The sequence below is a fragment of the Chenopodium quinoa genome, unplaced genomic scaffold (assembly GCF_001683475.1).
Source record: "Chenopodium quinoa cultivar QQ74 unplaced genomic scaffold, ASM168347v1, whole genome shotgun sequence".
In the NCBI taxonomy this organism is placed as follows: Eukaryota; Viridiplantae; Streptophyta; class Magnoliopsida; order Caryophyllales; family Amaranthaceae; genus Chenopodium; species Chenopodium quinoa.
In genome coordinates, this window is record NW_018742980.1 from 1,205,952 (window position 1) to 1,219,898 (window position 13,947).

The 13,947-nt window shown below is 38.7% G+C and overlaps 1 protein-coding gene across 3 annotated transcripts; it reads right to left on the reverse strand.

Annotated features, from left to right (window-relative positions):
• Positions 1-110: 110 nt before the first annotated feature.
• LOC110729361 (growth-regulating factor 3-like) lies at positions 111-3,615 on the reverse strand. 3 transcript variants are annotated; one of them, XM_021909095.1, is made up of 4 exons: positions 3,227-3,615; positions 2,514-2,711; positions 1,905-2,232; positions 111-815 (listed from the first exon to the last, which is right to left on the reverse strand). In XM_021909095.1, exons 1-4 carry the CDS (start codon positions 3,501-3,503, stop codon positions 368-370), a joined length of 1,251 nt encoding a protein of 416 aa, XP_021764787.1. In that variant the 5' UTR covers positions 3,504-3,615; the 3' UTR covers positions 111-367. The 3 variants fall into 3 exon arrangements, with proteins under 3 accessions (XP_021764787.1, XP_021764786.1, XP_021764785.1); XM_021909094.1 differs by having other exon boundaries at positions 111-812; positions 1,905-2,244; XM_021909093.1 differs by having other exon boundaries at positions 1,905-2,244.
• Positions 3,616-13,947: the final 10,332 nt, after the last annotated feature.

Sequence of the window (13,947 nt, forward strand, 5' to 3'; positions counted from 1 at the left end):
CAAGCAAGATTTATAGACATATATTAAAAAATGTCAATCGAATTACTCTTGGATATTATATAATTTATGATTTCTTAATCTTTTATAGATGGCACTAAAATGTACTCATGTGAAAATTAAAATGGTATGACGCAGATAATAAATACAGATGTGGCGAACTCTGCTACAACATACAAGAGTCAAAACAGCACCTTACACACCAGCAGGCTGCAGTTTATGCCTTGTGGGGTAAGTTTAGTGTTGTACTGTCCAAAACATACAAGATGGGAAAAAAAGACCAATAGATTATGCATAAAATTCAAAGAACTCTTTATTTTTATTCTCTAGAAAATTAAAAAAGAAAAAAAAAATGAAATCTGAATCATCTTCAGGCACTGACAAAGCTATTGTCAGGAGCAGAGCAACGAGGTAGCTGATGTAAAACACTAGTGGGAGATGAGTTGCTTGATGATCTCAAGGCTTCAGCTAATGGACCTCCCATTGAAGCCACAGGATTTGCTCCCCACCCACCAGCACTCCAATTCAATTGGTGAGCTCGCTCTCTCCCGTCATTCTCATTACTGTCCCTCCGACCCTGCTCATCACCATTCCCAGTTGACAACCTCAGGAAATCCGATGTTGGGTTTCCCGGGGTTGATATTGAAAGTCCTGTCGATGATGAAAGAGTGTTGCCTTCGCCATTGTCAGATCTCGGCCAGTCATCAAAGAATTGCATCAACACCTTGCTGCTATTAGTATTAGAGTTTCCACCATCCCCAGAACCTGATGATGATTCATGTTGAGGTCCAAATAGAGTTTTGTTGTCAGATGACCTACTAAAAAAACAAAACAACATGTGAGATGGTAGACCATATGCTAAAGCAAGGAACAAAACAAAAAAACTAGAGGGAATCTAACAGTACAGTACAAGTAAAGCACAAATGTCAGTTGCTTCCTGAAAGAGGTGGCTTAAGTCAGGTTTCATCAGAATCAAAATTTCTTGTCCAGTAGATTTTAGCATAGATTTCTACAGCCTTGCCACTCCCCTTTTCCCCCACCACTCAAAGTGAGATGCAGAATCAAATTTCCTGCTGTTAAAATCATCCTGTACATCTATCAAAATTTTGCCTGAACAAAGTCACCCACCCACACAAATTAATTGTTCTTAAAAAAAAGGAATTACACCCGTGGAAACTGACCTGACTTGAGATGACCTTATCCAAACCCGTACAATTCCAACCAGAGAACTACTATGAATCCAATCAGTAGATCTTTATTATAAGCAAATTGCCACTAGACAAACTTAAACTTATACACGACTCAACCAAAAACCAAATCAAAATAATTACAACTTGATTTGAATCCAATATTCCAATCTGATTGATACTTAAATTAGTATCAATATAATAGATTATGCAAATATACGTATGGAGCGTAACATATAGAGTTATGCATAAATATAATGGTCCCCAGTGATTCCTAAATTTTCTACTACCAACATGTCAGTGTGTCACACAACAAGCCATATTTAATGTAGAAAATGAAGTAGATCTCAATTACTCGGACCACATTGAAAGTATCAACTAGTACAGCACAAGAGGATGATAAGCACGCTATTCTTTGTACTACTATGCGACCAAAAAGTGCACCTCAAATGAAGGGCAATGAATAACCACTAACATCAATTAAGGGTTTAATAACTTCAGAATTAAGCCAAAACCATCCTAAAACCTTAAATGAGATCATAATTTGGCACCATTATCTACTATCCAAAAAAAAATAAAAAATGGCACCATTATCTCAATACTTCATTGCATCAGCAAGTTGGACCAACTATTGAGATCAAAACGTAGTATGTACAATAATAACTCGAATTCGAAATCATCGAAATAAACAAGAAAACATTGTAACAGAATAGTCTATACCCTGGATTAAGGTGGAAGGAATCAAGAGACGAAGGCCCTGATCTAGAGAGTGAAAACTGAGTTTCTGCACCGGCAGATCCAGCAGCAAAGGCGGTAGCAGCAGCAGAAGGCTTATTCAGTGATCCAACAAGAGCATCACTAGCAGAAACAGAAGCAGTAGCAGCAGCAGGAAATTCCACAGGCTTTCTTGAACGATTGCGGCCACGGTGCATGTGGCGCTCGCAATACTTGTGACCAGCTACCACATCCCTTGAACACCTCCATTTCTTCCCATCTGTTCTCCTACACCGCCCCGGTTCCGGATCCATTGCCCCTTTTCCCCAATACCCTGCTTGCAACACTACTAATGATTATATACACACACATTCAAAATCAAGAAAAGATCACAAATTCAAGAAATCATAACCAAATGACCCCAACCAATATATCATAATGACATATAAAAAGTGAACTCTTTTCACCAAATTCATGTTTTTGTTTTTCTTGCACATACACCAACAGACAACATTGGAAAAAGCACTTACATCAAAATAATTTCATAAATTCAAGGCTACCATCAAATAAATGAGTTAAAATTGGCATATTATAATGATTAGAGTAGAAACTCACAAGCAGCAGCAGGCTGAAAATGAGGTGAGTAATGATGGAGATAATAAGGTGCAGCAGAGGAAGTAAAGAGGCTCTTCTTCACCAGTTGAAGAAGCTCAGCAGGAACAGATGCACCAGCAACCATGTGTCTGTATATTAGTGCTTGTAGCTCTAACTCTTGCCATTGTGCCAAGCTGAATGAATACCTTCCTCCCGCCCCTATTTTCACAATAACACTAAAAATGGTTAAAACCCAAAATGCAGTCATCAGTCATAGAAATCCGACAAATGGTCCAGAATCATAAGTCGCGTTGATAGTGTAATTTGAACTAGTGATGTGACAATTAAATTTGCTCGGACAGGAAAACGGATTTGATAACATTGAGAGAGAACTAATGAAATTTTATGAAACCCAAGAAACATTCTGCAAAGGTTTGAGCTTCAGAGTTCTGACACATTTCTTTGTACAAGAAACTGAACAGTAAGAAGATAAAAGCAGAGGGAAACAGAGTAAAAATCAAACAGGGGAATAACTTATAATCACCAATAGGAGTAGACTATTGATGTGTTCAGCTTGACAAAATACTGGAAAATAAATTGTGTAGCAATATGTACATATAAAACGCAAATTTCATATGAAAATAGAACAAAAATGTAATCTTTAGATACATTGATCCCTGAAAACATAATGAAAACAGGGTAAAACAGAGTACGATAAAGATGGGACAAATTACTTGGAAATCTGGTGGGAATTGCAGTAGGAGGAGTAGAAGAATGGTGATCAGGGTAATCAGGCAAATGGGTGTTTGTGATTTTATTGTCTTGGGATTCAGAAGACACAAACAAAGGAAGAGCAGCAACTTCTTGTTGCTGTTGCTGGTGTTGGTGGTGGTGATGTTGTTGGGGAGAATCAAGGAGCAAATATTTTGGGATTTTGGCAGAGTTTTGTTGTTCATCTTCTGACTCTTGCTGCTGCTGCTGATCTCTCCATTGCTTCAGATTGAAGTCCATGTAGAGAGAGAAAGTAGAGAGAGAAAGAGAGAGAAGAAGAGGAAAGAGTTTAGGAGTTGTAAAATCAGCTGAATTTATGGTAATTGGTGGGGGGTGTTTGTTAATTGAGTTAGAATGGGTTTGTTTTTTTTTTTTTTTTTTTTTTTTACAAGTTTTTTGTCATTGTGTGTGGCACTGTGGCAGATGGGGTGTGTGGGTTCTTTTATAACTTTTGCAGGTTAATGCACACTGCAACGGTAGACAGAAAGATGTGTTTTAGTGTGAGAAAGTAGAGAGATAAAGGGGAGTCTCTAGTCTAGAGCACTTGTGAAGTATAAGATACAGTAGTCAGACTAGACAGTTGAGAGAGAAGACTGACTTAATACTCAACTAATTACTTCTACTTCAATTAATTTTCTGATTTTTGTTTTTAAGATATTTCAAATTACTCTCCCTTCGTCCCATAATACTTGACACAGTTATCATTTTTATCCGTTCTAAAATATTTGACACGTTATTAAATATGGAATGAGACTACTAATAAAAAAAAAATTCTTATACTCTCTTTGGGACCACAAACCCCAAAACCCAATTAAATCCTACATTTTCTCTCTCTTCACTACCCCACCTCCCCCACTGTTTGTTTAATTACAATATAAAAATACAAAAGAGAATCTTTTATATAATAAACAAAGATTTTAAATGGACCCACTTGTAATTTTTAAACTACGTGTCCACCCCAACATCCAAGTACTATGGGACGGAAAAAGTAATAACTCTTTCTATCTTTATTTGTACATCTCGTTACTCCCACTAACAACTTTAATAACATGTTTGGCTATTGGGTTAAGATTTTGGATGAATTGATTGATAAGGCCATGTTTGGCAATTAAATGCCAGTTGTTTCTCTTGGCTAGTCTTCACCTATTTGTATTAGTTTTTTATGTTGATTGTTTGACTATTGGCTCTAGTAAATATATTTAGTAGAGTTGGCTGTTGGATGATGGCTATTATATACAAAATTATAATTATAAGCATTAAAAGACAATAACCAACACAAAAAAAAAAAAAAAAAAAAAAAAAAAAAAAAAACTAGTCTTATTAGCTTTTGGCTAGAAAAGTTGGTTTTGTAGCTAACAAAAAAGCCAATTAATCAAATACGAGTATATATTTTAGTTGTTTAACCAAATTCAAAAAAGTATATAACATTATACTTTCTATCACTTGAGTTGATCCTTAAACAAATCTCATTCACTTGCAAAATTTTGACCTAAATTTTAATAGAAATACATACTAGTATTCAGTATCATCTTTAGAGAAAATAATAGGGGTGTTTGGCAATAGGCTTTTTGCCTATCTTTTGGTCTTTTAGTTTGGTCAAACAGCGAAAAATATATTTGGTAGTTGGCTTTCTTTATTGGCTTTTAAACTGACTTTTCCGTCAAAAACCAAAAGCTGATAGGAGTAGCTTTTTCTATTGGCTTTTAGCTTGTTGGCCCACTTTATCACTTATAAACAGCTAACAACCATTAATAATTTTACCAAATACTTTTGTAAACAGTCGACTTAAACAACTAACTTAAAAAGCCAATTCATTCAACTAATACATCCAGCTAGTTAAATAAGCAAATAGCCAATAGCCAACCGTCGATTGCCAAACAACTCCAATATAAAATGAAAAGAGTATAACATCATGATTTCTATCAATATTTTGTCTTCGTTTTTGCATTTAAGATGGAATACGAGCTTAAGTTCTCTCTACTTTTCCTCATTCTTGAATTTGGTGTTTAATGATTTGCAGTAATTAAATCAAATGGAGTACAACTTTTATTTTTTATATAGAAAAAATTTTAGAATTTTGTTTGAATCAGAGAAGGTAACTCCTGCAGGTTGTTCCCTCCCATTCCTTTTATCTTTGCATAGGGAGATGTGACAAAGAAAGGCATAAATTAAGGAGTAGGAAAATCTACTAAAATACTACCATCGTTTAGTTGACACGTTTTGACTTCAGCACTATTTACACACTTCTCTTTGACCGTGTTTTGTGATTTATACGTAATGAAAAATATAGTCATGCGGGGTCTTGTTAGATTCATCACGATATATATTTTCAAAATATCAACTTTTTATAATTTTTGCTTTTCAATAATTAAAGAAATTAACGGTTGAATATGTGCATTGTCATGCTAAGTTTTGCGGTGTCTAACACCGCGCGGAAACAAAACCCAATAACCGGATCGCATGCATAATAATTACAGCATAAATAAAACCATGCATATAAACATAAACATAAGAGAAGAGAGAGAAGAGAAAGAATGCTCACCTTGTAGCATGCTTCGCTCAATCGTTGAGCTCGGACTTGAAAGCTTCAAGTTCCGCAAGTGCGAGAACCTCCAACGGTTCACACCCTCGTTACCGAACCGTAAGAGTCCCTACCCTAAAACTTAGTCGGGGCTAGACTAAAAATAACTTAGAGTTTACGAACAAAGGTTTTCTTGCTTTTGGAGTTCCCTTAAAGTTCACCAACTCAACTGCCTTTTCTCATTGCCAAATGATTGGTATTTATAGGGAATAATGCCCAAGAGTTCCCATCATCTTTCAATGTGGGATAGTTGGTAAAAAGGCAAAATAGAGTTTAATTTAATTTTAAATTAAATTAAAATCCGTGAAACAATAATCAAATGACAAATGTCATCACACAAAGAGGGAGTAGGTGGGAGGACCACCTTGGCCTTGGAGAGCAAGGCAAGGGGCTGCCCCCACCTTCCTCGGTCAGCTCGGGCAGCTGCCCAGCCTTGGGCAGCAAGGCCAGCCATGTTAGCAGCCTTGCGCCACAAGGCTAGGCCTGCCGGACCTTGGCCGCAAGCCCACGGTTGTTGCCGCAAGCCCACGCGCACACGCAGGCCCAGCAGCAGCACCCGCAAGCGAGCAGCAGCCTCGCAAGCTTGACTTGCTTGCTAGCCTTGCTAGGCAGCCCCGATTTCGGGTGCTGTGGTGCGTAGGCCCACAAGCTTCCCCAGCCAGCCTCGCACGCCACGGCCAGCCTAGCTGGGCTTTGCGATGTCTTGGTGCTTTAGTGCTTGCGGCCCCTAGCTACTTGCCTTCGATCCGAGGCGTGGCTAGGGCTCGTGCTATCCTTGTAATTTTAGCAAGATACGTCATTTGATTATTTTTCTCGTCTTCGTCGATTCCTAAAATCGACTCGACGTACGACGCTCGGTTTCGACGCTCTAAGCTCGGAATCCGACATCTTAGTTCGTAAAATCTCTATCAACATGTTTAATCCTTCGGATTGATTCGTCGCTTCGGTTCGGTTACACGATTGGGTGTGACTCGAAGGGTTCAGTCAAGATTAAGCTGTAATATTAATTATTTATTAATATTACTGATTGGAAGCGGCCTCTAGCTAGGCATTCCGATCACTTGGCCTCATTGAATAATTAGCTTTCTAATTAATTCCAAACCCTCTATCGGAATAAATACACTTGTTCGAAGGACACCATTCCTTTCAATCTCCCACTTGTCCTTCTGGACAAGTGTGCCAATTCTGTATAGCCTGTTTTCTATGTCACTTAATGTCTCTTCATGAACTATATATATAAGGTAAGATTCATCGTCATCCTTATTACGTCCAAAAGTGTTTCTCGATTTCCGAGTTTGACTATCATTAAGCAGATGATTTCTAAAATCCATCTGAGCACGACCATGCATTTTCATAGTCTCGCTCTTCGAGAGGCCTTGTAAAAAACAAAGACATGTTCCCTACTGTTAATAGGGGGACATTCTCAGTCTTGCATCGTCAGCTTCCCTTACTAAGAGGCCCTAGCCGCCCAACTGTTGCCTTTATAATCCTCTTGTACGGCAGACATTTGACAACATCAAAGCGGACTAGTACTCAAACAAGAGAACTAACAATACTCATGGTCCAGGAAAGAGGTTCCGATAGCCATAATGAGTAATATACTTATGACGATTGTTAAATCTCTTAAAGTATTCTCATAGGTCGATCCGGTATAGTTCCAAACTCATACCTGTGCAAATGATTTATGACTATTTTGTCCTTGTAGCACAAGAAACGGTGCTATAAATCATACTACACACTAATCTCATGCAATCATTAGTCGTCCAACTTTCAAATGACCTCGATTAGGGATAATTTCGATTGATATTCAATGTTCACTTATAGGTGTTTCTTTATCCAAGACATAGCTTTGATACTTTATTTTGAATATTTTCAAATCGAATGGACTCATTATTTAATTCTAAACCACAATTAAATAGAAATGGAATAATAAATCACAGAAAAATTAAATTACTCCATAAATGAATGGTTTAACTTAGTGTTTTACATTAATATCTCCACAACTTAATTAAACACACACAAATAGGGAAATCAAAGCCAATCTCCGATATGCTTGATTCCCATTGCCTCAACGTGCTTGTTGTGTTTCACTTGAGGCAAAGGTTTAGTGAGTGGATCGGCTACATTGTTGTCCGTTCCAATCTTGCAAATTCTGATTTCACCCTCGGACTTCCATTCCTTTATCATGTGAAATTGCCTCATGACATGTTTGACTTTTTGATGCTCTCTTGGCTCTCTAGTCTGAGCAATAGCCCCACTATCATCACAGTAGAGGTATATTGGTCTCTTTATTGAAGGGACAACACCAAGTTCACCAACGAACTTACGAATCCAAACTGCCTCCTTAGCTGCTTTTATATCTATCCCTATAGATTTTGATGTCTAATATGTACTGTGCCTCTTCCAATTCCTTCATTGAAAAACATTTTCCAAGCCAAGCCTTTACAGACTCCAACATTGGAATGCTGTTTCCAATGAGCAATATGTCATCGACATATAAAACAAGGAATGCGATGTCACTCCCACTGACCTTCTTGTAAACACAAGACTCATCCGGATTCGTGATAAAACTAAACTCACTAATGACTTCATCGAATCGCAGATTCCAACTTCTGCTTGCCTGCTTTAGTCCATAAATGGACTTTTTAAGCTTGCATACCTTTCCAGCATTGTTTGGATCTATAAAACCTTCCAGCTGTGTCATGTACACAGTTTCTTCTAAAATCCCATTAAGGAAGGCGATTTTGACTTCCATTTGCCATATCTCATAATCATAATATGCGGCAATTGCTAGGATAATCCGGGAGGACTTAAGCATGGCGACTGGCGAAAAGGTTTCATCATAATCAACGCCGTGGATTTGCCTGTAACCTTTTGCCACAAATCTAGATTTGTATATATATACATTTCCATCTTTGTCGGTTTTCAACTTGAAAATCCATTTGCAACCGATAAGTGTTTAACCTTCGGGCAAATCAACCCAGTCCTAGACTTGGTTTTCAAACATGGAGTCCATCTCGGATGTCATGGCTTCTTGCCATTTTGCAGAGTCGGGGCTCGTCATAGCTTGTTTGTATGTCGTTGGCTCATCTTCATCCATAACTAGGATGTCTTGATTCTCGATTAAGACAACACCGAGGTATCTGTCTGGTTGAGACCTTTGCCTTTGCGACCTACGCAGGGTAATAGATTGAGCATTTGTATTGTCATTTTGACTTTGAACATTATCGGTTTGACTCTGACCATTGTCAACAGCTGCTTCTAAAGCACTTTGATTATCAGTTTTGTCAATTTGACTTTGTTGCTCACCTTCTCGAACTTTATCAAGTTCTATTTTTCTCCCACTGGTCATTTTGGAAAGATGCTCCTTTTCCAAAAAGACACCATCTCGAGCAACAAATATTTTGTTCTCGGATTGGTTGTAGATGTAATACCCCTTTGTTTCTTTGAAATATTCCACAAAGAAACAATTGTCAGATTTTGGTGCAAGCTTGTCAGATATGAGTCTTTTGACATATGCTTCGCAATCCCAAATCTTAAGAAAAGACAACCGTGGAGGTTTCTTCGTCCATAATTCATATGGAGTCTTTTCGACAGCTTTTAACGGAGCGCGTTTCAGTGTAAGTACCGCAGTTAGAATTGCGTGTCCCCAAAAAGAGATAGGAATATCGCTAAGACCCATCATTGATCGAACCATGTCTAACAGAGTCCGATTTGTCCTTTCGGAAACTCCATTCCATTGTAGAGTTCTGGGAGGTGTTAGTTCTGACAGAATTCCATGTTCGATCATCGAATTCGTAGCTCAAATACTCGCCACCTCGATCCGATTGAAGTGCTTTGATTTTCTTGCCAAGCTGATTTTCCACTTCACTCTGAAATTTTTTGAATTTCTCAAAATATTCAGATTTGTGCGTGATAGGCCGTTGTCGAGCCTACCAAAGATAATAACTCCTATCTTGGTCTCACTAACAATAGTAAGGGTAAGAAAGGGTCGAACCCAAGAGAGGCGTTGAATCAACCACCAAGTACTACCGTTTAAATAAGCTAAATGAATTCTAAATTGGGTTGGTTTTGAGTAACTTCTTCTAATTCAACTCAACTAAAGCTAAGAGGAGATTAACAATATTAAGAGGAATCTAGGGCTTGGGTTATACCACTCAACTTCATCACAAATCACAATTAGCATGCAACAATCAAGGTAAATTGATGGGATAAATTAGGGGAAGTCATCTAAAGCACCCAACTACTCTCTCAAACTAGAGGGATTACTTGAATCATGAATACAACCTACTCTCGTGGTTACATAGCATAAAACAAGTGTTAAAGCATAATCACGATGACATAAACATTCCCTTGACCGGTAATCCCTATTCTCATGGCATTTCGGGTCAATCAAGCATAAGGGAGCTAACTCAAGTTCATCTCTCGATCCTTCGTTGAGAAAGATTGGATAAATAGTTCTAGCAATGGCCATATACAAGAACTAAGCAATTAAACCACTTAAGCTCAACTAATTAACATCCCACAACAACCAAATTAGCACATGCAACAAGTAATTAGTGACTACATTGAGGGTTTTGCCCAAACCCTAGAATTTAGACTACTCACAATCCATGGGGGTTAAAGCAATTAAAGATTTCAAGCAATTCATGAACAAATTCAAACTAAGGATTAAGCTAATTAACAATCCAAAACATGCAAGAACTAGCAAATAATTAACAACAAAGTAAAGAGAAGTAGAAAAGATGAGTAAGAAATGGTTACTATGAAGCTTCAAAGTGAGCAACAATGGTGGATTTTGTCTTCCACAATGATTGAATTTGAATGTTTCCAAGCTAATAATTGAGAACTAACTAATGATTTGAGAATTTAATGTTCTAAGACTACAAACTAAGAGGAAAGCTCTAAAAAACCTCCTCCTATCAAATGAGCTCTAAAGGGGTATTTATATGACCCCCAAATAAAAAGGACGGAGAAAACAAGGAAGGAGTTCGACTGCAGGTCTGCACGGACGTGCCAGATTCGGCACGGACGTGCAAGCATAAGCACGGTCGTGCCAGATTCGGCACGGACGTGCAGAGGGGGCAGAATTGAGGCAGAACGTACTGCTAAGAATCGAGCAGCTCCGCACGGATGTGCAGATATTGGCACGGACGTGCAGCTACATCAACACGGACGTGCTTAATTTGGCACGTCCGTGCAGGCCTTGGCAGAATGTTCTAAGTTTTTGGAGCACTCCTGCACGGACGTGCAAGGTCTGGCACGGCCGTGCAGCCTCTTCTGCACGGACGTGCTAGATTAAGCACGGTCGTACAGGCCTTGGCAGCTTGCTGAAACTTTCTGGAACCTCCTGCACGGACGTGCAAGGTCTGGCACGGCCGTGCAGGGTCTTATAATCTCTTTTTTTCATCTTTTCTTATATATTGCTCCTTTCCTTGGCTTCTTTCAACCATCTTCTTGCTTCTAACCTCGGCTTTGTATCCATGGGCTCCATTTGGTCGTTCTTTTGAACCTAGAATCTCAACAAAAACACCAACAACCCGTGAAGCATAGGATACACAAAAATTGCATAATAATAGAGTAAAAATGAACCAAAACGCAATTTTTATCAAGTAAACTAGGTTCAAAACACCCTAAAATCATATCAAATAGCAAGTTATCAAATCCCCCCAAGCTAAGCTTTTGCTTGTCCTCGAGCAAAACAAACATGTCAAACCAAAGGAGGAAAACAATTTTCTAATCATCAATCCAAGGAGAGGCAACAAGGGGGAAGCATACATAAACAAATCCGCATGGTGACAACCATCATCACTTTTAGCACAAGTGAGAAGCAATTTAAACCTCTAAGTCGCCTTAGAGGACGAGTTTTTATCTCGTGAGGGTTTCCAATGAGTTTGCCCCACAACTCACGCAGTCCACAACACATCGCCAAAAATCGCACAAGTTCAATTTTTCGCCCAAGTCAACTCATCGGGATATGAGACACAAGCAAGACAAGTGAACGACTTTCAAGAATTACCGATCATACAAATGTACACATGAGTTGGGGGTAGAGAGGAGAACTAAACAAGGTTGCACTATGATACTTCCTTTGGCCTTTTACTAGTTCATTAGAGCACACCTAGATATTCCAAAGTTGTAATGAGCCCTCTTTCGGTTATAAAATCTCAAAATGCTAGTCCACCTCCCAAAATGCACACCCAAGGCCCCTTAATTACACTCTAACTCGGGAATTTCACAAGAAACAATAAACAACATATTCGACAATGTGTGGGAGGCATCCACAAGTTGACCTCTAAAGAAAAGAAAATCAAAATTTTGAGAATTTTTGGGGGAGTTTTTTTTTTTTTTTTTTGTTCTCCCTTCTTTTCTATTTTTTATTTTTATTTTTTTTTTTTTAAACATTATTGCCCTCGCCTCTTTTAACTGTGAGCGGCTCTTTCTTTATTCGAAACGTGTGGCTTATTATGCCACTTATTACACATAATACAAGTAGAGCTAATTCCTTAATAGAGTTTCATTTCGAGGAGGAGAGGAGGCACATTAAGGGCATAAGGGACCGCAATTTGACTCAAACATATCCTACTTTGGGCAAATTTAACAATATCCTATGCTAGACGTGCAATTGAGCATTCATCGACTTTCATTTCATATACACTAATGCAACCAGGATTAATAGACCTCTAAATGACCCCAACTCTTGCATACACCCTTCTAAAAGAACTTTTACTCATCACTCAAGAGTCAAGCAAGCAAAACAAATTAGCGTCGTCATTTGAGTTTCATCCTTGGGCAATTTTTTTTCATTTTTCAATTTTTTTTTTTTCGTTTTTCGAATTTTTTTTTTTTTTTTTTTTTTTTTTTTGAGTAAGAAATGAAAAATTACAGCATTAGGCTAGCTAAACTAAGCATAAAAATAAAAAAAACTATACATCTAAATGAAGAGATAAGAGAGGTATTCACAAGATAAGAAATTTGGATTTAGGGTATTGGATTTCAAAGGGAGCAAATTTGGATTTAAAGGATTTGGATGTTAGGGAAGAAGAGAATGGGAATAAACAACATGAAAACTCAATCATGGAAACACGAAAACACAACACGAACCAATGACACATGAGAGAACACTCCCCCCCAAGCTATCATAAACATTGTCCCCAATGTTAAAGCAATGCAAGCACAAAGAGAAGGGGAGGAAGAAACTAACTCATTGGTTCGGGCCCCCTTGGGAGCTTGAGCCCCCTGGGTAGAGATGCCGGTACATAGTGCGGAAATCGCCCAACTCCGATCTGAGACCTTCGAAACTTGTTCTCATATTGTCAAAAGAAGTCCTCATATCTTCGTTTGATTTCCTTAAGGTCTCGAATTCGGTGGTCATGCGGGCAAAATTCGCATTCATGTTGGCTACTTGCTGCTCAAAAGAGAGGTATGGGTTATTTTCACCCACACCTTGATCTTGGTAACCCTCTTGGTCCCTTTGTTGGAACTCGTGTTGTTGATGAAATTGCTGTTGCTGAAATTGTTGATGATGTTGATGTTGTTGAAATTGTTGATGATGTTGTTGCTGTTGTTGTTGTTGTTGGAATTGTTCCTCACCGCCTTGGGCTTGGTCATCTTCTCCACCCGGAATCCACTCAAAATCCGGCTCAAAGACCCAATTCTCGGGGTCGTAAATAACCGTGGCTTCCGGATTTGGCAAAGTTGCATAGGGGCGCCTACTTACCATCCACGTGTAGGTCCTACCCTCTTCATCTTCCTCCAACCAATGCATAGCCTTGAGGGAGCGGATGTCAAGTGTCGTTGGCCCGGGAATGATTTCCAAATCTGCAAAATTAAGATCAAGAAAAGAAGCAATAATAGTGATCATCCCCCAAATTGTTATCACTCCACTCCCCGAGGATACATCATCTAGGTGGTCTACAAGCCAAGCCCCTAAGTTCAACCTCTCGTCACCCTCACTCAGGTGCCAAAGAAAAAGCAACTCACGGTTAGAAACTACACCCGAACTATCTCCCCTAGCAAAAATAGTATTAGCTATTAGGCGCTGGGATAGTCTAAAGGCGGGGTGTACTATGGCCGTGGCCTTGTCGGTCCTAGGATCTCTAG